This window comes from Salvelinus fontinalis, chromosome 24, assembly GCF_029448725.1.
Source record: "Salvelinus fontinalis isolate EN_2023a chromosome 24, ASM2944872v1, whole genome shotgun sequence".
In the NCBI taxonomy this organism is placed as follows: Eukaryota; Metazoa; Chordata; class Actinopteri; order Salmoniformes; family Salmonidae; genus Salvelinus; species Salvelinus fontinalis.
In genome coordinates this window covers 41,578,236-41,602,775 of record NC_074688.1, presented here as the reverse complement: position 1 = coordinate 41,602,775, position 24,540 = coordinate 41,578,236, and the positions used below count along the sequence as shown (strand labels likewise).

The 24,540-nt window shown below is 44.0% G+C and overlaps 1 protein-coding gene across 1 annotated transcript in view; it reads right to left on the bottom strand.

Moving 5' to 3' along the window:
• LOC129822452 (WD repeat-containing protein 49-like) overlaps positions 1–24,540 on the bottom strand; it is a gene marked incomplete at its 5' end in the record, with an annotated part of 64,222 nt that overhangs the window by 8,366 nt on the left and 31,316 nt on the right. Inside the window, 5 exons of the mRNA XM_055880742.1 lie at positions 6,512–6,786; positions 15,032–15,229; positions 15,368–15,555; positions 15,648–15,740; positions 15,861–15,962. Coding sequence (XP_055736717.1) covers positions 6,512–6,786; positions 15,032–15,229; positions 15,368–15,555; positions 15,648–15,740; positions 15,861–15,962 — 856 coding nt within the window. The remainder of the gene's footprint in view (positions 1–6,511; positions 6,787–15,031; positions 15,230–15,367; positions 15,556–15,647; positions 15,741–15,860; positions 15,963–24,540) is intronic.

Sequence of the window (24,540 nt, the reverse complement as noted above, 5' to 3'; positions counted from 1 at the left end):
AGTCAATTTGTCTCCAGTGGGTTTTATAGCTGTGTACAGTATGTTCAGTCTATTTGTCTCCAGTGGGTTTTATAGCTGTGTACAGTGTGTTCAGTCTATTTGTCTCCAGTGTGTACAGTATGTTCAGTCTATTTGTCTCCAGTGTGTTTTATAGCTGTGTACAGTATGTTCAGTCTATTTGTCTCCAGTGTGTTTTATAGCTGTGTACAGTATGTTCAGTCTATTTGTCTCCAGTGGGTTTTATAGCTGTGTACAGTATGTTCAGTCTATTTGTCTCCAGGGGTTTTATAGCTGTGTACAGTGTGTTCAGTCTATTTGTCTCCAGTGTGTTTTATAGCTGTGTACAGTATGTTCAGTCTATTTGTCTCCAGTGTGTTTTATAGCTGTGTACAGTGTGTTCAGTCTATTTGTCTCCAGTGGGTTTTATAGCTGTGTACAGTATGTTCAGTCTATTTGTCTCCAGTGGGTTTTATAGCTGTGTACAGTATGTTCAGTCTATTTGTCTCCAGTGGGTTTTATAGCTGTGTACAGTATGTTCAGTCTATTTGTCTCCAGTGTGTACAGTGTGTTCAGTCTATTTGTCTCCAGTGTGTTTTATAGCTGTGTACAGTATGTTCAGTCTATTTGTCTCCAGTGTGTTTTATAGCTGTGTACAGTGTGTTCAGTCTATTTGTCTCCAGTGTGTTTTATAGCTGTGTACAGTATGTTCAGTCTATTTGTCTCCAGTGGGTTTTATAGCTGTGTACAGTATGTTCAGTCTATTTGTCTCCAGGGGGTTTTATAGCTGTGTTCAGTCTATTTGTCTCCAGTGGGTTTTATAGCTGTGTACAGTATGTTCAGTCTATTTGTCTCCAGTGGGTTTTATAGCTGTGTACAGTATGTTCAGTCTATTTGTCTCCAGGGGTTTCCTAGCTGTGTACAGTATGTTCAGTCAATTTGTCTCCAGGGGTTTCCTAGCTGTGTACAGTATGTTCAGTCTATTTGTCTCCAGTGGGTTTTATAGCTGTGTACAGTATGTTCAGTCTATTTGTCTCCAGTGTGTACAGTATGTTCAGTCTATTTGTCTCCAGTGTGTTTTATAGCTGTGTACAGTGTGTTCAGTCTATTTGTCTCCAGTGTGTTTTATAGCTGTGTACAGTATGTTCAGTCTATTTGTCTCCAGTGGGTTTTATAGCTGTGTACAGTATGTTCAGTCTATTTGTCTCCAGGGGGTTTTATAGCTGTGTTCAGTCTATTTGTCTCCAGTGGGTTTTATAGCTGTGTACAGTATGTTCAGTCTATTTGTCTCCAGGGGTTTCCTAGCTGTGTACAGTATGTTCAGTCTATTTGTCTCCAGTGGGTTTTATAGCTGTGTACAGTATGTTCAGTCTATTTGTCTCCAGGGGTTTCCTAGCTGTGTACAGTATGTTCAGTCAATTTGTCTCCAGGGGTTTCCTAGCTGTGTACAGTATGTTCAGTCTATTTGTCTCCAGTGGGTTTTATAGCTGTGTACAGTATGTTCAGTCTATTTGTCTCCAGTGTGTTTTATAGCTGTGTACAGTGTGTTCAGTCTATTTGTCTCCAGTGGGTTTTATAGCTGTGTACAGTATGTTCAGTCTATTTGTCTCCAGTGGGTTTTATAGCTGTGTACAGTATGTTCAGTCTATTTGTCTCCAGTGGGTTTTATAGCTGTGTACAGTATGTTCAGTCTATTTGTCTCCAGTGGGTTTTATAGCTGTGTACAGTGTGTTCAGTCTATTTGTCTCCAGTGTGTACAGTATGTTCAGTCTATTTGTCTCCAGTGTGTTTTATAGCTGTGTACAGTATGTTCAGTCTATTTGTCTCCAGTGTGTTTTATAGCTGTGTTCAGTCTATTTGTCTCCAGGGGTTTCCTAGCTGTGTACAGTATGTTCAGTCTATTTGTCTCCAGTGGGTTTTATAGCTGTGTACAGTATGTTCAGTCTATTTGTCTCCAGGGGTTTCCTAGCTGTGTACAGTATGTTCAGTCTATTTGTCTCCAGTGGGTTTTATAGCTGTGTACAGTATGTTCAGTCTATTTGTCTCCAGGGGGTTTTATAGCTGTGTTCAGTCAATTTGTCTCCAGGGGTTTCCTAGCTGTGTACAGTATGTTCAGTCTATTTGTCTCCAGTGTGTTTTATAGCTGTGTACAGTATGTTCAGTCTATTTGTCTCCAGTGGGTTTTATAGCTGTGTACAGTATGTTCAGTCTATTTGTCTCCAGTGTGTACAGTGTGTTCAGTCTATTTGTCTCCAGTGGGTTTTATAGCTGTGTACAGTATGTTCAGTCTATTTGTCTCCAGTGTGTACAGTATGTTCAGTCAATTTGTCTCCAGGGGTTTCCTAGCTGTGTACAGTATGTTCAGTCTATTTGTCTCCAGTGTGTACAGTATGTTCAGTCTATTTGTCTCCAGTGGGTTTTATAGCTGTGTACAGTATGTTCAGTCTATTTGTCTCCAGTGGGTTTTATAGCTGTGTACAGTATGTTCAGTCTATTTGTCTCCAGTGGGTTTTATAGCTGTGTACAGTGTGTTCAGTCTATTTGTCTCCAGTGGGTTTTATAGCTGTGTACAGTATGTTCAGTCAATTTGTCTCCAGTGGGTTTTATAGCTGTGTACAGTATGTTCAGTCTATTTGTCTCCAGGGGTTTTATAGCTGTGTTCAGTCTATTTGTCTCCAGTGGGTTTCCTAGCTGTGTACAGTATGTTCAGTCAATTTGTCTCCAGTGGGTTTTATAGCTGTGTACAGTATGTTCAGTCTATTTGTCTCCAGGGGTTTCCTAGCTGTGTACAGTATGTTCAGTCTATTTGTCTCCAGTGGGTTTTATAGCTGTGTACAGTATGTTCAGTCTATTTGTCTCCAGTGGGTTTTATAGCTGTGTACAGTGTGTTCAGTCTATTTGTCTCCAGTGGGTTTTATAGCTGTGTACAGTATGTTCAGTCTATTTGTCTCCAGTGTGTTTTATAGCTGTGTACAGTATGTTCAGTCTATTTGTCTCCAGTGGGTTTTATAGCTGTGTACAGTATGTTCAGTCTATTTGTCTCCAGTGTGTACAGTGTGTTCAGTCTATTTGTCTCCAGTGGGTTTTATAGCTGTGTACAGTATGTTCAGTCTATTTGTCTCCAGGGGTTTCCTAGCTGTGTACAGTATGTTCAGTCAATTTGTCTCCAGTGGGTTTTATAGCTGTGTACAGTATGTTCAGTCTATTTGTCTCCAGTGGGTTTTATAGCTGTGTACAGTGTGTTCAGTCTATTTGTCTCCAGTGTGTTTTATAGCTGTGTACAGTATGTTCAGTCTATTTGTCTCCAGTGGGTTTTATAGCTGTGTACAGTGTGTTCAGTCTATTTGTCTCCAGTGTGTTTTATAGCTGTGTACAGTATGTTCAGTCTATTTGTCTCCAGGGGTTTCCTAGCTGTGTACAGTATGTTCAGTCAATTTGTCTCCAGTGGGTTTTATAGCTGTGTACAGTATGTTCAGTCTATTTGTCTCCAGTGGGTTTTATAGCTGTGTACAGTGTGTTCAGTCTATTTGTCTCCAGTGTGTTTTATAGCTGTGTACAGTATGTTCAGTCTATTTGTCTCCAGTGGGTTTTATAGCTGTGTACAGTGTGTTCAGTCTATTTGTCTCCAGTGTGTTTTATAGCTGTGTACAGTATGTTCAGTCTATTTGTCTCCAGTGTGTACAGTGTGTTCAGTCTATTTGTCTCCAGTGTGTTTTATAGCTGTGTACAGTATGTTCAGTCTATTTGTCTCCAGGGGTTTCCTAGCTGTGTACAGTATGTTCAGTCTATTTGTCTCCAGTGGGTTTCCTAGCTGTGTACAGTATGTTCAGTCTATTTGTCTCCAGTGTGTTTTATAGCTGTGTTCAGTCTATTTGTCTCCAGTGGGTTTCCTAGCTGTGTACAGTATGTTCAGTCTATTTGTCTCCAGTGTGTTTTATAGCTGTGTACAGTATGTTCAGTCTATTTGTCTCCAGGGGTTTCCTAGCTGTGTACAGTATGTTCAGTCTATTTGTCTCCAGTGGGTTTCCTAGCTGTGTACAGTATGTTCAGTCTATTTGTCTCCAGTGTGTTTTATAGCTGTGTTCAGTCTATTTGTCTCCAGTGGGTTTCCTAGCTGTGTACAGTATGTTCAGTCTATTTGTCTCCAGTGTGTTTTATAGCTGTGTACAGTATGTTCAGTCTATTTGTCTCCAGGGGTTTCCTAGCTGTGTACAGTATGTTCAGTCAATTTGTCTCCAGTGTGTTTTATAGCTGTGTACAGTATGTTCAGTCTATTTGTCTCCAGTGTGTTTTATAGCTGTGTACAGTATGTTCAGTCTATTTGTCTCCAGTGTGTTTTATAGCTGTGTACAGTATGTTCAGTCTATTTGTCTCCAGTGGGTTTTATAGCTGTGTACAGTGTGTTCAGTCTATTTGTCTCCAGGGGTTTCCTAGCTGTGTACAGTATGTTCAGTCTATTTGTCTCCAGGGGTTTCCTAGCTGTGTACAGTATGTTCAGTCTATTTGTCTCCAGGGGTTTTATAGCTGTGTACAGTATGTTCAGTCTATTTGTCTCCAGGGGTTTCCTAGCTGTGTACAGTATGTTCAGTCTATTTGTCTCCAGGGGTTTTATAGCTGTGTACAGTATGTTCAGTCTATTTGTCTCCAGGGGTTTCCTAGCTGTGTACAGTATGTTCAGTCTATTTGTCTCCAGTGGGTTTTATAGCTGTGTACAGTATGTTCAGTCTATTTGTCTCCAGTGGGTTTTATAGCTGTGTACAGTATGTTCAGTCTATTTGTCTCCAGTGTGTACAGTATGTTCAGTCTATTTGTCTCCAGTGGGTTTTATAGCTGTGTACAGTATGTTCAGTCTATTTGTCTCCAGTGGGTTTTATAGCTGTGTACAGTATGTTCAGTCTATTTGTCTCCAGTGGGTTTTATAGCTGTGTACAGTATGTTCAGTCTATTTGTCTCCAGTGGGTTTCCTAGCTGTGTACAGTATGTTCAGTCTATTTGTCTCCAGTGGGTTTTATAGCTGTGTACAGTATGTTCAGTCTATTTGTCTCCAGTGTGTACAGTATGTTCAGTCTATTTGTCTCCAGTGGGTTTTATAGCTGTGTTCAGTCTATTTGTCTCCAGGGGTTTCCTAGCTGTGTACAGTATGTTCAGTCTATTTGTCTCCAGTGGGTTTTATAGCTGTGTACAGTATGTTCAGTCTATTTGTCTCCAGGGGTTTCCTAGCTGTGTACAGTATGTTCAGTCTATTTGTCTCCAGTGTGTACAGTATGTTCAGTCTATTTGTCTCCAGTGGGTTTTATAGCTGTGTTCAGTCTATTTGTCTCCAGTGGGTTTTATAGCTGTGTACAGTATGTTCAGTCTATTTGTCTCCAGGGGTTTCCTAGCTGTGTACAGTATGTTCAGTCTATTTGTCTCCAGTGGGTTTTATAGCTGTGTACAGTGTGTTCAGTCTATTTGTCTCCAGTGGGTTTTATAGCTGTGTACAGTATGTTCAGTCTATTTGTCTCCAGTGTGTTTTATAGCTGTGTTCAGTATGTTCAGTCTATTTGTCTCCAGTGTGTTTTATAGCTGTGTACAGTATGTTCAGTCTATTTGTCTCCAGTGTGTACAGTATGTTCAGTCTATTTGTCTCCAGTGGGTTTTATAGCTGTGTTCAGTCTATTTGTCTCCAGTGGGTTTTATAGCTGTGTACAGTATGTTCAGTCTATTTGTCTCCAGTGGGTTTTATAGCTGTGTACAGTGTGTTCAGTCTATTTGTCTCCAGGGGTTTCCTAGCTGTGTACAGTGTGTTCAGTCTATTTGTCTCCAGTGGGTTTTATAGCTGTGTACAGTATGTTCAGTCTATTTGTCTCCAGGGGTTTCCTAGCTGTGTACAGTGTGTTCAGTCTATTTGTCTCCAGTGGGTTTTATAGCTGTGTACAGTATGTTCAGTCTATTTGTCTCCAGGGGTTTCCTAGCTGTGTACAGTGTGTTCAGTCTATTTGTCTCCAGTGTGTACAGTATGTTCAGTCTATTTGTCTCCAGGGGTTTCCTAGCTGTGTACAGTATGTTCAGTCTATTTGTCTCCAGTGTGTTTTATAGCTGTGTACAGTATGTTCAGTCTATTTGTCTCCAGTGTGTTTTATAGCTGTGTACAGTATGTTCAGTCTATTTGTCTCCAGTGGGTTTTATAGCTGTGTACAGTATGTTCAGTCTATTTGTCTCCAGTGTGTTTTATAGCTGTGTACAGTATGTTCAGTCTATTTGTCTCCAGTGTGTACAGTATGTTCAGTCTATTTGTCTCCAGTGTGTTTTATAGCTGTGTACAGTATGTTCAGTCTATTTGTCTCCAGTGGGTTTTATAGCTGTGTACAGTATGTTCAGTCTATTTGTCTCCAGTGGGTTTTATAGCTGTGTACAGTATGTTCAGTCTATTTGTCTCCAGTGGGTTTTATAGCTGTGCACAGAACAGTCCTTTTCAGGACGTATTAGCATCATAAAGCTCAGAATGTCTTGCTGTGACACAGTGGGAACTTACAATGTCCCCAGCTCCTCTCTCTCCAGGCCTGTGTTGTCTCCAGCCTCCTCTGTGTCCAGGCCTGTGTTGTCTCCAGCCTCCTCTGTCTCCAGGCCTGTGTTGTCTCCAGCCTCCTCTGTCTCCACTACTGCCCTTCTCTCCTCCCGCATCTTGGGGGGTTGGCTGTCAAACTCAGGGTCTGTACCACTGGGGCTCTGCGGTGACACTGTCCCCTCTCTAGGCTCTCCTTCTCCCACTTGGACAGATCGAGGCCCATCCAAACGCCAGTGCTCCTCCTAAAGATGTGTGTGTGTGTGGGGGGGGGGGTAAAATCTTTTTTACAAACACCCTTGTAAAGAGAGTTTAGTCCGGATTTCACTTCTGATTCATCAACCACACACATCCCCACATACTGTACACACACTCAGTCAGAGTGATAAACACTGTCTACCAGATCTACCAGAGTGGTTAACACTGTCTACCAGATCTACCAGAGTGGTTAACCTGTTGAGGCTGGGGGCGCTGTTGTCACTATTTATGGTAATCGTGTAATTTTTGAAACGGCTTCCTACAAAATTCTTGATCGTACAATATGCATATTATTATTATTATTGGATAGAAAACAGTCTATAGTTTCTATAGGAGTTTAAATTTTGTCTCTAAGTGGAACAGAACCCATTCTACAGCAATTTCCCTGACATGGAGTCAGATTTCAGAAATTTTGGCCACTGTTCTGGAGTCAGTTTTAAAGCCAATGTTATTCCTATGAGTATACGGACACTGCTTACGTCTTCCCCTGGATGCCTTTACGTGATGACGATTTGAATGGGGTCGATTGCGCGTTCACAGGCACTATAAATTAAAAAACCCTGTAGCTAGTCACTCTTTTGGAGCTGCGTCATGCGCCTGGAGGACACCGACCCGCACCTGTTCCAAGCATTAGTGTTGGGAGTAATCTTTCTCCGGTCATGTTAAGACTCGTTATAGGAGTTAAAAACATCATAAGGTAGTTCATTTAAAGCGTTTTATAGCAATTTATATCCGTTTAGTGCGATTTTGGGACATTTATTTCTGAAACGCTGTGAATCGCTGGGCACGCTTCCAGTTCATGCTGAACGCAGTTGGCATTTCCACATGGCAAGAGGACAGCTTTCCACCAAAAGACGATTAGACCCAAGAAAGGATCCTTTGCCCAAGATACTGATGGAAGAACAGCTCAAAGTAGGAAATTTTTATTATGATAAATCGTGTTTCTGTCGAAAAATGTTAGTGGCTTAGGACGCCATGTTTTTTGACGTAGCTTCGCTTGGCGCAAACTGTATTGAAAAGTAAGGATAATTTAAAAAATGTAATTCCGCGATTGTATTAAGAATTAAATTGTCTATCAATCGCTGTCCACCCTATATTTTTTAGTCACGTTTATGAGTATTTATGTATACGAGTAGATCACTGTCTAATATGGCGCACGGACATTTTCTCACCAGCTGGGCTACTTTCCCCATTGTCTAACCATGATTTTGGTGGCTAAATATGCACATTTTCGAACAAACTGTATATGCATGTTGTAATGTGATGTTACAGGGGTGTCATCTGAAGAATTCTGAGAAGGTTAGTGAAAAAAATAATATATTTTGGCGATGTTTACGTTATCGCTCACTTTGGCTAGAATTAATGCTGGGGTAATGTTTGCACATGTGCTATGCTAATATAACGATTTATTGTGTTTTCGCTGTAAGACACTTAGAAAATCTGAAATATTGTCTGTATTCACAGGATCTGTGTCTTTCGATTAGTGTATGCTGTGTATTTTTACGAAATGTTTGATGATTAGTAAGTAGGTAAACACGTTGCTCTATGTAGTTGTTCTAGTCCATTTGTGATGGTGGGTGCAATTGTAACCTATGCAATCTACCTGAAATATGCACATTTTTCTAACAAAACCTATCCCATACCATAAATATGTTATCAGACTGTCATCTGATGAGTTTTTTTCTTGGTTAGGGGCTATAAATATCTTAGTTTAGCCGAATTAGTGATAGCTACTGTTGTTGGTGGACAAAGAAAAATGGTGGATTATGCTAATGTGTTTTTAGCTAATAGATTTACATCTTTACATATTGTGTCTTCCCTGTAAAACATTTTAAAAATCGGACATGTTGGCTGGATTCACAAGATCTGTGTCTTTCATTAGCTGTATTGGACTTTAATGTGTGAAAGTTAAATATTTAAAAAAAATATTTTTTTTGAATTTCGCGGCTCTGCCTTTTCAGTGGGGGTGGGGGGGGAGTGCCGCTAGCGGCACCCTCAGACTAGACAGGTTAAAGTGTCTGGAGTTGAGTCAGTATGTTGGCAGCGGCCGCTAAATGTTAGTAGTGGCTGTTTAACAGTCTGATGGCCTTGAGATAGAAGCTGTTTTTCAGTCTCTCGGTCCCTGCTTTGATGCACCTGTACTGACCTCGCCTTCTGGATGATAGCGGGGTGAACAGGCAGTGGCTTGGGGGGTTGTTGTCCTTGATGATCTTTATGGCCTTCCCGTGACATCGGGTGGTATAGGTGTCCTGGAGGGCAGGTAGTTTGCCCCCGGTGATGCGTTCTGCAGACCTCACTACCCTCTGGAGAGCCTTACGGTTGCGGGCGGAGCAGTTGCCGTACCAGGCGGTGATACAGCCCGACAGGATGCTCTCGATTGTGCATCTGTAGAAGTTTGTGAGTGCTTTTGGTGACAAGCCGAATTTCTTCAGCCTCCTGAGGTTGAAGAGGCGCTGCTGCGCCTTCTTCACAACGCTGTCTGTGTGGGTGGACCAATTCAGTTTGTCCGTGATGTGTACACCGAGGAACTTAAAACTTTCCACCTTCTCCACTACTGACCCGTCGATGTGGATAGGGGGGTGCTCCCTCTGCTGTTTCCTGAAGTCCACAATCATCTCCTTTGTTTTGTTGACGTTGAGTGTGAGGTTATTTTCCTGACACCACACTCCGAGGGCCCTCACCTCCTCCCTGTAGGCCGTCTCGTCGTTGTTGGTAATCAAGCCTACCACTGTAGTGTCATCCGCAAACTTGATGATTGAGTTGGAGGCGTGCATGGCCACGCAGTCGTGGGTGAACAGGGAGTACAGGAGAGGGCTCAGAACGCACCCTTGTGGGGCCCCAGTGTTGAGGATCAGCGGGGTGGAGATGTTGTTACCTACCCTCACCACCTGGGGGCGGCCCGTCAGGAAGTCCAGGACCCAGTTGCACAGGGCGGGGTCGAGACCCGGGGTCTCGAGCTTGATGACGAGTTTGGAGGGTACTATGGTGTTAACCTGTTGGGGATGGGGGCGCTGTTTAGACTATTTATGCTAATTTGGCTAATTTTTTAAACGGCTTCCCACAAAATCCTTGATCGTACAATATGCATATTATTATTATTATTGGATAGAAAACAGTCTATAGTTTCTATAGGAGTTGAAATTTTGTCTCTAAGTGGAACAGAGCCCATTCTACAGCAATTTCCCTGACATGGAGTCAGATTTGAGAAATGTTGGCCACTCTTCTGAAGTCAGTTATAAGGGCACTGTCGTTGCTATGACTATACGGACACTTCTTACGTCTTCCCCTGGATGCCTTTACGTGATGACGATTCCAACGGGGTCGATTGCGCGTTCACAGGCCCTACAAATGAAAAAACCCTGAAGCTAGTCATTCTTTGGGAGCTGCGTCATGAGCCTAGAGGACACCGGCGCGCACCTGTTCCAAGCGTTAGTTTAGCCTGTTATATTTCTCCGGTCATCTTTTCACTCGTTATAGGAGTTAAAAACATCATAAGGTAGTTAATTTAAAGCGTTTTATAGCAATTTATATCCGTTTAGTGCGATTTTGGGACATTTATTTTTGCAACGATGTGAAAAGTTGGGCACGCTTTTCAGTTCATCCCGAACGCAGTTGACATTTCCACATGGCAAGAGGACAGCTTTCCACCAAAAGACGATTTCTCCCAAGAAAGGATCCTTTGCCCAAGATACTGATGGAAGAACAGCTCAAGGTAGGACATTTTTATTATGATAAATCGTGTTTCTGTCGAAACATTTTAGTGGCTTAGGACGCCATGTTTTTTGACGTAGCTTCGCTTGGCGCAAACTGTATTGAAAAGTAAGGATAAATTAAAAAATGTAATAACGCAATTGTATTAAGAATTAAATTGTCTATCAATCCCTGTCCACCCTATATTTTTTAGTCACGTTTATGAGTATTTATGTATAAGAGTAGATCACTGTCTAAGTGGCGCAAGGACTTTTTCTTTACCAGCTTGTCTACATTTCACATTGTCTAACCATGATTTTGGTGGCTAAATATAAACATTTTCGATCAAACTGTATATGCATGTTGTAATGTGATGTTACAGGAGTGTCATCGGAAGAATTCTGAGAAGGTTAGTGAAAAAATTAATATCTTTTGGCGATGTTGACTTTTATCGCTCACTTTGGCTAGAATCAATGCTGGGCTGCTAATTGCTATGTGCTAAGCTAATATAACGATTTATTGTGTTTTCGCTGTAAGACACTTAGAAAATCTGAAATATTGTCTGTATTCACAGGATCTGTGTCTTTCGATTCGTGTATGCTGTGTATTTTTACGAAATGTTTGATGATTAGTAGTTAGGTAAACACGTTGCTCATTGTAATTATTCTAGTCCATTTGTGATGGTGGGTGCAATTGTAAACTATGCCATCTACCTGAAATATGCACTTTTTTCTAACAAAACCTATCCCATACCATAAATATGTTATCAGACTGTCATCTAATGAGTTTTTTTGTTGGTTAGGGGCTATAAATATCTTAGTTTAGCCGAATTGGTGATGGCTACTGGTGTTGGTGGACAAATAAAAGATGGTGGATTATGCTAATGTGTTTTTAGGTAATAGATGTACATCTTTACATATTGTGTCTTCCCTGTAAAACATTTTAAAAATCGGAAATGTTGACTGGATTCACAAGATCTGTGTCTTTCATTAGCTGTATTGGACTTTAATGTGTGAAAGTTAAATATTTAAAAAAATATTTTTTTTGAATTTCGCGGCACTGGTTTTTCAGTGGGGGGGGGGGGTGTGCCGCTAGCGCCACGCTGATCCTAGACAGGTTAAATGCTGAGCTGTAGTCGATGAACAGCATTCTCACATAGGTATTCCTCTTGTCCAGATGGGTTAGGGCAGTGTGCAGTGTGGTTGCGATTGCGTCGTCTGTGGACCTATTGGGTCGGTAAGCAAATTGGAGTGGGTCTAGGGTGTCCGGTAGGGTGGAGGTGATATGGTCCTTGACTAGTCTCTCAAAGCACTTCATGATGACGGAAGTGAGTGCTACGGGGCGGTAGTCGTTTAGCTCAGTTACCTTAGCTTTCTTGGGAACAGGAACAATGGTGGCCCTCTTGAAGCATGTGGGAACAGCAGACTAGGATAAGGATTGATTGAATATGTCCGTAAACACACCAGCCAGCTGGTCTGCGCATGCTCTGAGGACGCGGCACGCTCATCCTAGACAGGTTAACACTGTCTACTAGAGCGGTTAACACTGTCTACCAGAGTGGTTAACAATGTCTACCAGAGTGGTTAACACTGTCTACCAGAGTGGTTAACAATGTCTACCAGAGTGATAAACACTGTCTACCAGAGTGATAAACACTGTCTACCAGACTGATAATCACTGTCTACCAGAGTGATAATCACTGTCTACCAGAGTGATAAACACTGTCTACCAGAGTGATAAACACTGTCTACCAGAGTGATAATCACTGTCTACCAGAATGATAAACACTGTCTACCAGAGTGATAATCACTGTCTACCAGAGTGATAATCAATGTCTACCCGAGTGATAAACACTGCCTACCAGAGTGGTAAACACTGTCTAACAGATCTACCAGACTGATAATCGCTGCTTACCAGAGTGGTAAACACTGTCTAACAGATCTACCAGACTGATAATCACTGCCTACCAGAGTGGTAAACACTGTCTACCAGATCTACCAGAGTGATAAACACTGTCTACCAGAGTGATAATCACTGCCTACCAGATCTACCAGAGTGGTTAACACTGTCTACCAGAGTGATAAACACTGCCTACCAGAGTGGTACACACTGCCGACCAGATCTACCAGAATGATAATCACTGTCTACCAGAGTGGTTAGCACTGTCTACCAGAGTGGTTAACACTGTCTACCAGAGTGGTTAACACTGTCTACCAGAGTGATAATCACTGCCTACCAGAGTGATAATCACTGTCTACCAGATCTACCAGAGTGGTTAACACTGTCTACCAGAGTGATAAACACTGTCTACCAGAGTGATAATCACTGCCTACCAGAGTGGTATACACTGCCGACCAGATCTACCAGAATGATAATCACTGTCTACCAGAGTGGTTAACACTGTCTACCAGAGTGGTTAACACTGTCTACCAGAGTGGTTAACACTGTCTACCAGAGTGGTTAACACTGTCTACCAGAGTGATAAACACTGTCTACCAGAGTGATAATCACTGTCTACCAGAGTGATAATCACTGCCTACCAGAGTGACAATCACTGCCTACCAGAGTGATAATCACTGTCTACCAGAGTGATAATCACTGTCTACCAGAGTGATAATCACTGTCTACCAGAGTGATAATCACTGTCTACCAGAGTGGTTAACACTGTCTACCAGAGTGGTTAACACTGTCTACCAGAGTGATAAACACTGTCTACCAGAGTGATAAACACTGTCTACCAGAGTGATAAACACTGTCTACCAGAGTGATAAACACTGTCTACCAGAGTGATAATCACTGTCTACCAGTGATAAACACTGTCTACCAGAGTGATAATCACTGTCTACCAGAGTGATAATCACCGTCTACCAGATCTACCAGAGTGATAAACACTGCCTACCAGAGTGGTAAACACTGTCTAACAGATCTACCAGACTGATAATCACTGCCTACCAGAGTGGTAAACACTGTCTACCAGATCTACCAGAGTGGTTAACACTGTCTACCAGAGTGATAAACACTGTCTACCAGAGTGATAATCACTGCCTACCAGAGTGATAAATCACTGCCTACCAGAGTGATAAATCACTGTCTACCAGAGTGATAATCACTATCTACCAGAGTGATAATCATTGTCTACCAGATCTACCAGAGTGATAATCACTGTCTACCAGAGTGATAAACACTGTCTACCAGATCTACCAGAGTGATAATCACTGTCGACCAGATCTACCAGAGTGATAATCACTGTCTACCAGAGTGATAAACACTGTCTACCAGAGTGATAATCACTGTCTACCAGAGTGATAAACACTGTCTACCAGAGTGGTTAACACTGTCTACCAGAGTGGTTAACACTGTCTACCAGAGTGGTTAACACTGTCTACCAGAGTGATAAACACTGTCTACCAGAGTGATAAACACTGTCTACCAGAGTGATAAACACTGTCTACCAGAGTGATAATCACTGTCTACCAGAGGGATAATCACTGTCTACCAGAGGGATAATCACTGTCTACCAGAGTGATAAACACTGTCTCCCAGAGTGATAAACACTGTCTCCCAGAGTGATAATCACTGTCTACCAGAGTGATAATCACTGTCTACCAGAGTGATAATCACTGTCTACCAGAGTGATAATCACTGTCTACCAGAGTGATAATCACTGTCTACCAGAGTGATAATCACTGTCTACCAGAGTGATAATCACTGTCTACCAGAGTGATAATCACTGTCTACCAGAGTGATAATCACTGTCTACCAGAGTGCATAGGGTTACTGGGTGTGTAAGTCAGTGGTGGTCGGTCCCGTTTTAAGGGAGGACAATATTTTTTTTCATGAGTATGGCCTTATTTTTATTATATCATATTGGATGACTCTCATTCATACTCCATTCGCCCAGTTCAATGTAACAGCGATAGGTTTAGGCTGCTACATGATACTCTAATTTTCCCTATACCCATCATGAGGTTGATACAACCTAGCCTATGAATTAAAGTTTACAACGTCAAGAGACAAATTTGAGGCGACAAACAGTGACATTCAATACCGCCTTGCACACTCTTACCTGCATCTAGCTGATATAGGGTGTAAGCATTAGTCCAACAGTTGCACATGATAGTTTCTATTGGACAAATTCAGGTATGTTAATTCCCGTTTTGTTCCGTTTGTTTCCGTTTTAAGAAACATTTTTCAACAGAATCGGTGGAATGAATACACCCCTGATCACGCGTAAACACAGTTCACTTTCATAGCAGCCACGTTGTATTCCTTCTATGCGCTCTCTTCCTCTCACATTGTCCTTTTGCTTGTGGACTTCAATGCACAAACCGTGCTGTTGAGGAAACTGTAGACCATCTTCGCAAAATAGTGTGTTTTAATCAATTGTTTGGTGACGTGATTATTTTTAGTATAGTTTTATCTAAAAAGGATAACTTTTTAAATGTTTTACAATTAAAAATTTTATGAAATTCACTGAGGAGTATGGTCCTACCCTGAGTACCTGTTACACACCTGTGGCTGAGCACACACACAGACACACACCTGTCCGAACACGCCCACTGTGTCCCCAGGTAGGTAGCTGAGAGCTACGCTACAGTCTGTAGATGCTGAGAGGAGGAGGAGCCTGTCGCCATGGAGACACGTCTCCAGGTGAGTTACACAGTCCACGTGTGGGCGGAGACTACCCAGCAATTCTGGAGCCTCATTGGTCACTCCGTCGCTGGGCAGGACACAGTATTCCTAATGGACAGGCAGACAAACAAACACACAGAACACCACAACATATAATCACAGACCATTAAAGCAGCTAAAAAGGAAACATCTGGGCCTAGTCTCACTCACTCACTCACTCACTCACTCACTCACTCACTCACTCACCTGTATGCCCCAGGTCTTCAGGGTTCCCTCCACGTCAGCAGTGATCAGGTATCGACCACAGGCGGACATGGTCATGATGATGGACCCTATGTCTTTATGAGCTGTGAACACAGCAACCAGACCACTACGGACCGTGTTCCAGAACCGAACCAGACCAGAACCGCCACATGAGACCAGGTCCGCTCCACCTACAGACCAGAGCCGGGCCAGTCAGTGGCTAGAATAGTATAATAGAATCACGTATCCTTTCACAGGAGTTTACAAAAGTACCATCGCTCACCAACGGTGGCAACGCCCTTACGTCCTGGCAGGAAGAAGAGTCTGGAGATGCCATCGCTGCTCTCTGAGTCCTCCTCGCCGTTCAAATTACACACTGAAGATATGGGGTCATTGAAAGGACGTTTGTGTTAAAGTGTTGTGTAGAGTGTGGGGGTTTAAGTAGCAGTAGTTGTGGTAGTTAGTTTGACAGGTGGTGTGTCCGTGTGGTTCTGACCCGTCTGAGGCCTGCTGCGTTCTCTCTCAGGATCTGGACGGAGCTTTCTCAGGGCGTTCTCTGTGCTGTTGTTCCACACCGTCAGCTCCCCGTCATAACTTCCTGTCCACACAGAAAACAGGAACCAAACAGGATAAGAGAGGAGGAGGTTACGACAGATTACGAAATCTCACACATCTCTTCTGCCAATGTTTCCAGAACCTTTCAGGACCATTTTCCTGGAGGTGCAGTGTGCCATGTCATGATTAAATCAAATCAAATAAAAGTTTATTTGTCACATGCGCCGAATACAACAGGTGTAGACCTTACAGTGAAATGTTTACTTACAGACCCTAGGTATTACACCCTCATAGTGCTTTATTAACAATACCACAACATATAGTCTGTTCTGCCTGGGCCTGCCAACACTGATCTGAGTACAGCATTATACAACATGTCTCCTCTAGTTGAGGGGAGGGTTCAGGAGGAGCTGATCTGAGTACAGCATTAAACAACATGTCTACTCTGTGTGAGGGGAGGGTTCAGGAGGAACTGATCTGAGTACAGCATTATACAACATGTCTACTCTGTGTGAGGGGAGGGTTCAGGAGGAGCTGATCAGCAGGAGAGAGAAGGAGCATTAGGAGGAGGGAGAGAGGAGGAGGAGGAAGAGGAGGGAGAGATAAAGAGGAGGGAGAGCGGAGGAGGAGGAAGAGGAGGGAGAGATAAAGAGGAGGAAGAGGGAGAGATAAAGAGGAGGAAGAGAGGAGGAGGAGGAAGAGGAGTGAGAGAGAAAGAGGAGGAAGAGGAGGGAGAGATAAAGAGGAGGAAGAGAGGAGGAGGAGGAAGAGGAGGGAGAGATACAGAGGAGGAAGAGAGGAGGAGGAGGAAGAGGAGGGAGAGAGAAAGAGGAGGAAGAGGAGGGAGAGATAAAGAGGAGGGAGAGAGAAAGATGAGGAAGAGGAGGGAGAGAGAAAGAGGAGGGAGCGAGGAGGAGGAGGAGGAAGAGGAGGAGTGAGAGAAGGAGGAGGAAGAGGAGGGAGAGAGGAGGAAGAGGAGGGAGAGAGAAGGAGGAGGAAGAACAGGGAGAGATAAGGAGGAGGAAGAGGGAGAGATAAAGAGGAGGGAGAGAGGAGGAGGAGGAAGAGGAGGGAGAGGGAAAGAAGAGTAAGAGTGTGAGAGCAGTCGGAGAAGGTGTAAAAGTGTCGTCCGTTGAGGGAGCCAAGTACATTATTCATGCTGCCCAGGGGTCAGCTATATTCACTGTTATCCCCGCCTCTCTCTCAATTCAAGGTATGGGAAACATATTTTAACGTTGCCAGAGCAAGTGAACTAGATAATAAACAAAAGTGAAATAAGCAATAAAAATTAACAGTAAACATTACACTTACAGAAGTTCCAAAATAATAAAGACATTACAAATATCATATTATTTATTTATTTTTATTTTATTTTACCGTTATTTTACCAGGTAAGTTGACTGAGAACATTTTCTCATTTGCAGCAACGACCTGGGGAATAGTTACTGGGGAGAGGAGGGGGATGAATGAGCCAATTGTAAACTGGGGATTATTAGGTGACCATGATGGTTTGAGGGCCAGATTGGGGATTTAGCCAGGACACCGGGGTTAACACCCCTACTCTTACGATAAGTGCCATGGGATCTTTAATGACCTCAGAGAGTCAGGACACCCGTTTAACGTCCCATCCGAAAGACGGCACCCTACACAGGGCAGTGTCCCCAATCACTGCCCTGGGGCATTGGGATATTTTTTAGACCAGAGGAAAGAGTGCCTCCTACTGGCCCTCCAACACCACTTCCAGCAGCATCTGGTCTCCCATCCAGGGACTGACCAGGACCAACCCTGCTTAGCTTCAGAAGCAAGCCAGCAGTGGTATGCAGGGTGGTATTATGTGCAAATAGTAAAACATATAAGCATAAAAATGGGTTGTATTTTACAATGGGGTTTGTTTTTCACTGGTTGCCCTTTTCTTGTGGCAACAGGTCATAGATCTTGTTGCTGTGATGGAACACTGTGGTATTTCACCCAGTAGATATGGGAGTTTATTGAAATTGGGTTTGTTTTCAAATTGTTTGTGGATCTGTGTAATCTGAGGGAAATATGTGTCTCTAATATGGTCATACATTTGGCAGGAGGTTAGGAAGTGCAGCTCAGTTCCCACCTCATTTTGTAGGCAGTGAGCACATAGTCTGTCTTCTCTTGAGAGCCAGGTCTGCCTACGGTGGCCTTTCTGAATAGCAATACTATGCTCACTGAATCTGTACATAGTCAAAACTTTCCTTAATGTTGGGTCAGTCATAGTGGTCTGGTATTCTGCCACTGTGTCCTCTCTTTTTAGGGCCAAATAGCATTCTAGTTTGCTCAGTTTTTTTGTTAATTCTTTCCAATGTGTCAAATTATCTTTTTGTTTTCTCATGATTTGGTTAGGTCTAATTGTTGGGTGTCTCTCTCTCTATCTCTCCCTCTGTCTCGCACTCTATATCCTGCTGTCTCTCTATCTATCTCTATCTACTCTCTCTCTCTCTCTCACTCGCACTCTCTCTATCTCTCTCTCGCACTCTATCTCCTGCTGTCTCTCTATCTATCTCTCTCTACTCTCTCGCTCGCTCACTCGCACTCTCTCTATCTCCTGCTGTCTCTCTTTCTCTACTCTCTCTCTCTCTCTTTCTCTCTCTCCTGCTGTCTCTCTCTTGCTGTCTCTCCCTCTTTCTCTCTCTCCTGCTGTCTCTCTCTCTCTCTCTCCTGCTGTCTCTCTCTCTTTCGCTCTCTCCTGTAGTCTCTCTCTCTGTCTCTCTCTCCTGCTGTCTCACTCTCTGTCTCTCTCTCCTGCTGTCTCACTCTCTGTCTCTCTCTCTCTCTCTCTCTCTCGATCTCTCCTGCTTTGCTTATTTCTTTCTCTCTGTCTCTCTCTCTCAATCTCCTGCAGTGTGGACAGACAGATTCCCAGGAGGCTCACAGCATGGCAATGGGTAGAAGAGGAGAGAAGTGAGGGACGGGAGAGAGACGCTTACAGAGTGAAAGAGGCTGTGCTTCAATGCAGGTGAGCAGCACAGGCTAAAGAGAGAGAGAGAAGAGGAAGATGGAGAGAGGCAGAAGAGGAAGATGGAGAGAGGCAGAAGAGGAAGATGAAGAGACAGAAGAGGAAGATGAAGAGAGAGAGAGAAGAGGAAGATGAAGAGACAGAGAGAGGCAGAAGAGGAAGATGAAGAGACAGAAGAGGAAGATGAAGAGAGAGAGAGAAGAGGAAGATGAAGAGAGAGAGAGAAGAGGAAGATGGAGAGAGACAGAAGAGGAAGATGAAGAGAGAGAAGAGGAAGATGAAGAGAGAGAGAGAAGAAGAAGATGAAGAGAGAGAGAGAGAAGAGGAAGATGAAGAGAGAGAGAGAGAAGAGGAAGATGAAGAGAGAGAGAGAGAGAAGAGGAAGATGAAGAGAGAGACAGAAGAGGAAGATGAAGAGAGAGAGAAGGGGAAGAGGAAGAGAGAGAGAGAGAGAAGAGGAAGATGAAGAGAGAGACAGAAGAGGAAGATGAAGAGAGAGACAGAAGAGGAATATGAAGAGAGAGAGAGAAGCGGAAGATGAAGAGAGAGAGAGAAGAGGAAGATGAAGAGAGAGAGAGAAGAGGAAGATGAAGAGAGAGAGAAGAGGAAGATGAAGAGAGAGACAGAAGAGGAATATGAAGAGAGAGACAGAAGAGGAATATGAAGAGAGAGACAGAAGAGGAATATGAAGAGAGAGAGAGAAGCGGAAGATGAAGAGAGAGAGAGAAGAGGAAGATGAAGAGAGAGAGAGAAGAGGAAGATGAAGAGAGAGAGAAAGGGAAGAGGAAGAGAGAGAGAGAAGAGGAAGATGAAGAGACAGAGAGAAGAGGAAGATGAAGAGAGAGACAGAAGAGGAAGATGAAGAGAGAGACAGAAGAGGAAGATGAAGAGAGAGACAGAAGAGGAAGATGAAGAGAGAGACAGAAGAGGAAGATGAAGAGAGAGACAGAAGAGGAAGATGAAGAGAGAGAGAAGGGGAGGGAGAGAGACAGAAGAGGAAGAGAGAGTGAGAAGGGGAGGGAGAGAGACAGGCTAGAGGAACAGCCCATGACATACAGACATAAGGACATGACTAACCCACACGGTGCTGTGCTCTAACATGCCTCCTGGATACATTCCATGAGTTAACATGAATACACTGAGTCTACCAAACACTTTCACCCTCAGAACAGCCTCCATTTGTCGGGGCGTGGACTCTGCAAGGTGTCGAAAGCGTTCCACAGGGATGCTGGCCCATGTTGACTCCAGCAGCATTGCAGTTCTTGAAACAAACCGGTGCGCCTGGCACCTACTACCATACCCTGTTCAAAGGCACTTCCATCTTTTGTCTTGCCGAATGGGCAACAGCACATAGACAATCCATGTCTCAATTGCCTCAAGACTTAAACATCATTCTTTAATCTGTTTCCTCCCTTCATCTACACTGATTTAACAAGTGACGTCAATAAGGGATCATAGCGTTCGCTTGGGTTCACATGGTCAGTCTACGTCATGGAAAGAGTGTTCTTAATGTTTTGTCTAGTCAGTGTATATGGTCCTGTGCCCATCACATCTACATGACGACTACAGACAGAACTAGTCAACCCCATGCCCATCACATCTACATGAAGACTACAGACAGAACTAGTCAACCCCATGCCCATCACATCTACATGAAGACTACAGACAGAACTAGTCAACCCCATGCCCATCACATCTACATGAAGACTACAGACAGAACTAGTCAACCCCATGCCCATCACATCTACATGAAGACTACAGACAGAACTAGTCAACCCCATGCCCATCACATCTACATGAAGACTACAGACAGAACTAGTCAACCCCATGCCCATCACATCTACATGAAGACTACAGACAGAACTAGTCAACCCCATGCCCATCACATCTACATGAAGACTACAGACAGAACTAGTCAACCCCATGCCCATCACATCTACATGAAGACTACAGACAGAACTAGTCAACCCCATGCCCATCACATCTACATGACGACTACAGACAGAACTAGTCAACACCATGCCCATCACATCTACATGACGACTACAGACAGAACTAGTCAACCCCATGCCCATCACATCTACATGAAGACTACAGACAGAACTAGTCAACCCCATGCCCATCACATCTACATGAAGACTACAGACAGAACTAGTCAACCCCATGCCCATCACATCTACATGAAGACTACAGACAGAACTAGTCAAACATAGAAAAATACTTTGAAACACAAAACACTACAGAGGTTTAGGACTTACTTTTCCAGCATTGTCAAGGTACATATTATGTGGAGGGAAACATTTAAATTGAATTACCTTGACTTATTATGTCCGTCACCTCTTTTAGGTAAATGAGATGAGAAGATGGTGAAGATAAGAGGAAGAAGGGAGAGACCTGCCTGCTTTTGGGGTGAAATAAGGGGATGGAGGTAGAGGAACTGGGGCTGCTGTGTCAGGCTGTGAGTGTCAGAGAGCAGGAAGTGGCCAAGCAGAGCGCTACACAGAGTGAATATTGATGAGGTGGGTACAGTCCCCCAACGGTTAAATGTTCTCCTGCATTCTGATTCTCATGCACACATACGCAAAGACCCACACACACACACACACACATACACAGACGTGAGCACACATGCACGTGAGGACACACACACACGCACACACATACACAGACGTGAGCACACATGCATGTGAGGACACACGCACACACGCACACCATACTTCAGGCCGAAGAGGCAGACTACTCGGGTCCATCTCCCTCTCTCTCACAGAGGGAGAGCTAATAAACATAATTGAATCTGGGCATTAGGATAATCCAGGGCGAGAGAGGGAGGGGTGGAGGGAGGGAGGGAGGGAGAGAGAGGGGGAGGGGTGGAGGGAGGGAGAGAGAGGGGGAGGGGTGGAGGGAAGGAGGGAGGGAGAGAGAGAGGGAGGGGTGGAGGGAAGGAGGGAGGGAGAGAGAGAGGGAGGGGTGGAGGGAGGGAGAGAGAGAGGGAGGGGTGGAGGGAGGGAGAGAGAGAGGGAGGGGTGGAGGGAAGGAGGGAGGGAGAGAGAGAAACAGAGTGAAAGAGGGAGGACGGGAAAAATAGAGACTTAGATAAAGAGCACATTTAGAAACGGGTTAGGTGGAGAGAGAATGCAGAGAGTGGGTGAGAGAGCGGCAGAGAGAGAGAGCAGGAAGGAGAGAGTGACAGAGAGAAAGTGGGAAGGAGAACGAGACAGAGAGAGCAGGAAGGAGAGAGTGACAGAGAGAAAAAGAAAGTGGGAAGGAGAGAGAAAGAGAGAAAAAGAAAGTGGGAAGGAGAGAGAAAGTGGGAAGGAGAGAGCGACAGAAAGAGAGAGAAAGTGGGAAGGAGAGAGAGAAAGTGAGAAGGAGAGAGCGACAGAGCGACAGAGAGAAAGAGAAAGTGGGAAGGAGAGAGTGACAGAAAGAGAGAGAAAGTGGGAAGGAGAGAGAGAGAGAGAGGGGAAGGAGGGAGCGACAGAGAGAAAGTGGGAAGGAGAGAGCGACAGAGAAAGTGGGAAGGAGAGAGCGACACAGAGAGAGACAGTGGGAAGGAGAGAGCGATAGAGAGAGGAAGGAGAGAGCGACAGAAAGAGAGAGTGGGAAGGAGAGAGCAATAGAGAGAGGAAGGAGAGAGCGACAGAGAGAGAGAAAGTGGAAAGGAGAGAGCGACAGAGAGAGGAAGGAGAGAGCGACAGAGAGAGAGAAAGTGGAAAGGAGAGAGCGACAGAGAGAGGAAGGAGAGAGCGACAGAGAGAGAGAAAGTGGAAAGGAGAGAGCGACAGAGAGAGGAAGGAGAGAGCGACAGAGAGAGAGAGAAAGTGGAAAGGAGAGAGCGACAGAGAGAGGAAGGAGAGAGCGACAGAGAGAGAGAAAGTGGAAAGGAGAGAGCGACAGAGAGAGGAAGGAGAGAGCGACAGAGAGAGGTAGGAGAGAGCGACAGAGAGAGAGAAAGTGGAAAGGAGAGAGCGACAGAGAGAGGAAGGAGAGAGCGACAGAGAGAGGAAGGAGAGAGCGACAGAGAGAGAGAGAAAGTGGGAAGGAGAGAGCGACAGAGAGAGAGAGAAAGTGGGAAGGAGAGAGCGACAGAGAGAGGAAGGAGAGAGCGACAGAGAGAAGGAGAGAGCGACAGAAAAGAGAGAAAGTGGGAAGGAGAGAGCGACAGAGAGAGGAAGGAGAGAGCGACAGAGAGAGGAAGGAGAGAGCGACAGAGAGAGGAAGGAGAGAGCGACAGAGAGAGGAAGGAGAGAGCGACAGAGAGAGGAAGGAGAGAGCGACAGAGAGAAGGAGAGAGCGACAGAAAAGAGAGAAAGTGGGAAGGAGAGAGCGACAGAGAGAGGAAGGAGAGAGCGACAGAGAGAGGAAGGAGAGAGCGACAGAGAGAGGAAGGAGAGAGCGACAGAGAGAGGAAGGAGAGAGCGACAGAGAGAGGAAGGAGAGAGCGACAGAGAGAGAGAGAAAGTGGGAAGGAGAGAAATACTTTTTGAAAGTATCTTGTTACTTCTATTCTCACTAGTCTGTTTTTCTCCCAATTCTTTTTATCTGCCCAAAGTGTTCTGTCATGTGCTATTATTTTCCTCTAAATGTTCCCTCTTCTCTCCCTCTCTCTGCTTTTCCTTCGTCTTGTACTCATCACTGCAGTGAATCTTTCACACAGAGTAGCCATTGTGCAAGATTAGTGTTGTCTGTGCTGTACCTCTCAACGGGGACAATGCCACAATATCTCAGAACTATAGCTCTACAATTGTACTAGTTTAGCTTTGTGAAGACACGTCTATCTATACGGTACACAGGAGAGATTAAATTCTGTTTCATAATAGACCAACTCTTCAGTCCTCTACACAGGAGAGGCCTCTCTATAGAGACGTGTGTATCCATAAGAGCAAAAAGTAGGGGTTTAGAGCAGAATCCATTCTATAGGTCTAAGTAGAGGTTTAGAGCAGAATCCATTCTATAGGTCTAAGTAGGGGTTTAGAGCAGAACCCATTCTATAGGTCTAAGTAGAGGTTTAGAGCAGAACCCATTCTATAGGTCTAAGTAGAGGTTTAGAGCAGAACCCATTCTATAGGTCTAAGTAGAGGTTTAGAGCAGAATCCATTCTATAGGTCTAAGTAGAGGTTTAGAGCAGAACCCATTCTATAGGTCTAAGTAGGGGTTTAGAGCAGAACCCATTCTAATGGTCTAAGTAGGGGTTTAGATCAGAACCCATTCTAATGGTCTACGTAGAGGTTTAGAGCAGAACCCATTCTATAGGTCTAAGTAGTGGTTTAGAGCAGAACCCATTCTAATGGTCTAAGTAGGGGTTTAGATCAGAACCCATTCTATAGGTCTAAGTAGAGGTTTAGAGCAGAACCCATTCTATAGGTCTAAGTAGAGGTTTAGAGCAGAACCCATTCTATAGGTCTAAGTAGAGGTTTAGAGCAGAACCCATTCTAATGGTCTAAGTAGGGGTTTAGAGCAGAACCCATTCTATAGGTCTAAGTAGGGGTTTAGAGCAGAACCCATTCTATATGTCTAAGTAGAGGTTTAGAGCAGAACCCATTCTATAGGTCTAAGTAGGGGTTTAGAGCAGAACCCATTCTATAGGTCTAAGTAGGGGTTTAGAGCAGAACCCATTCTATAGGTCTAAGTAGAGGTT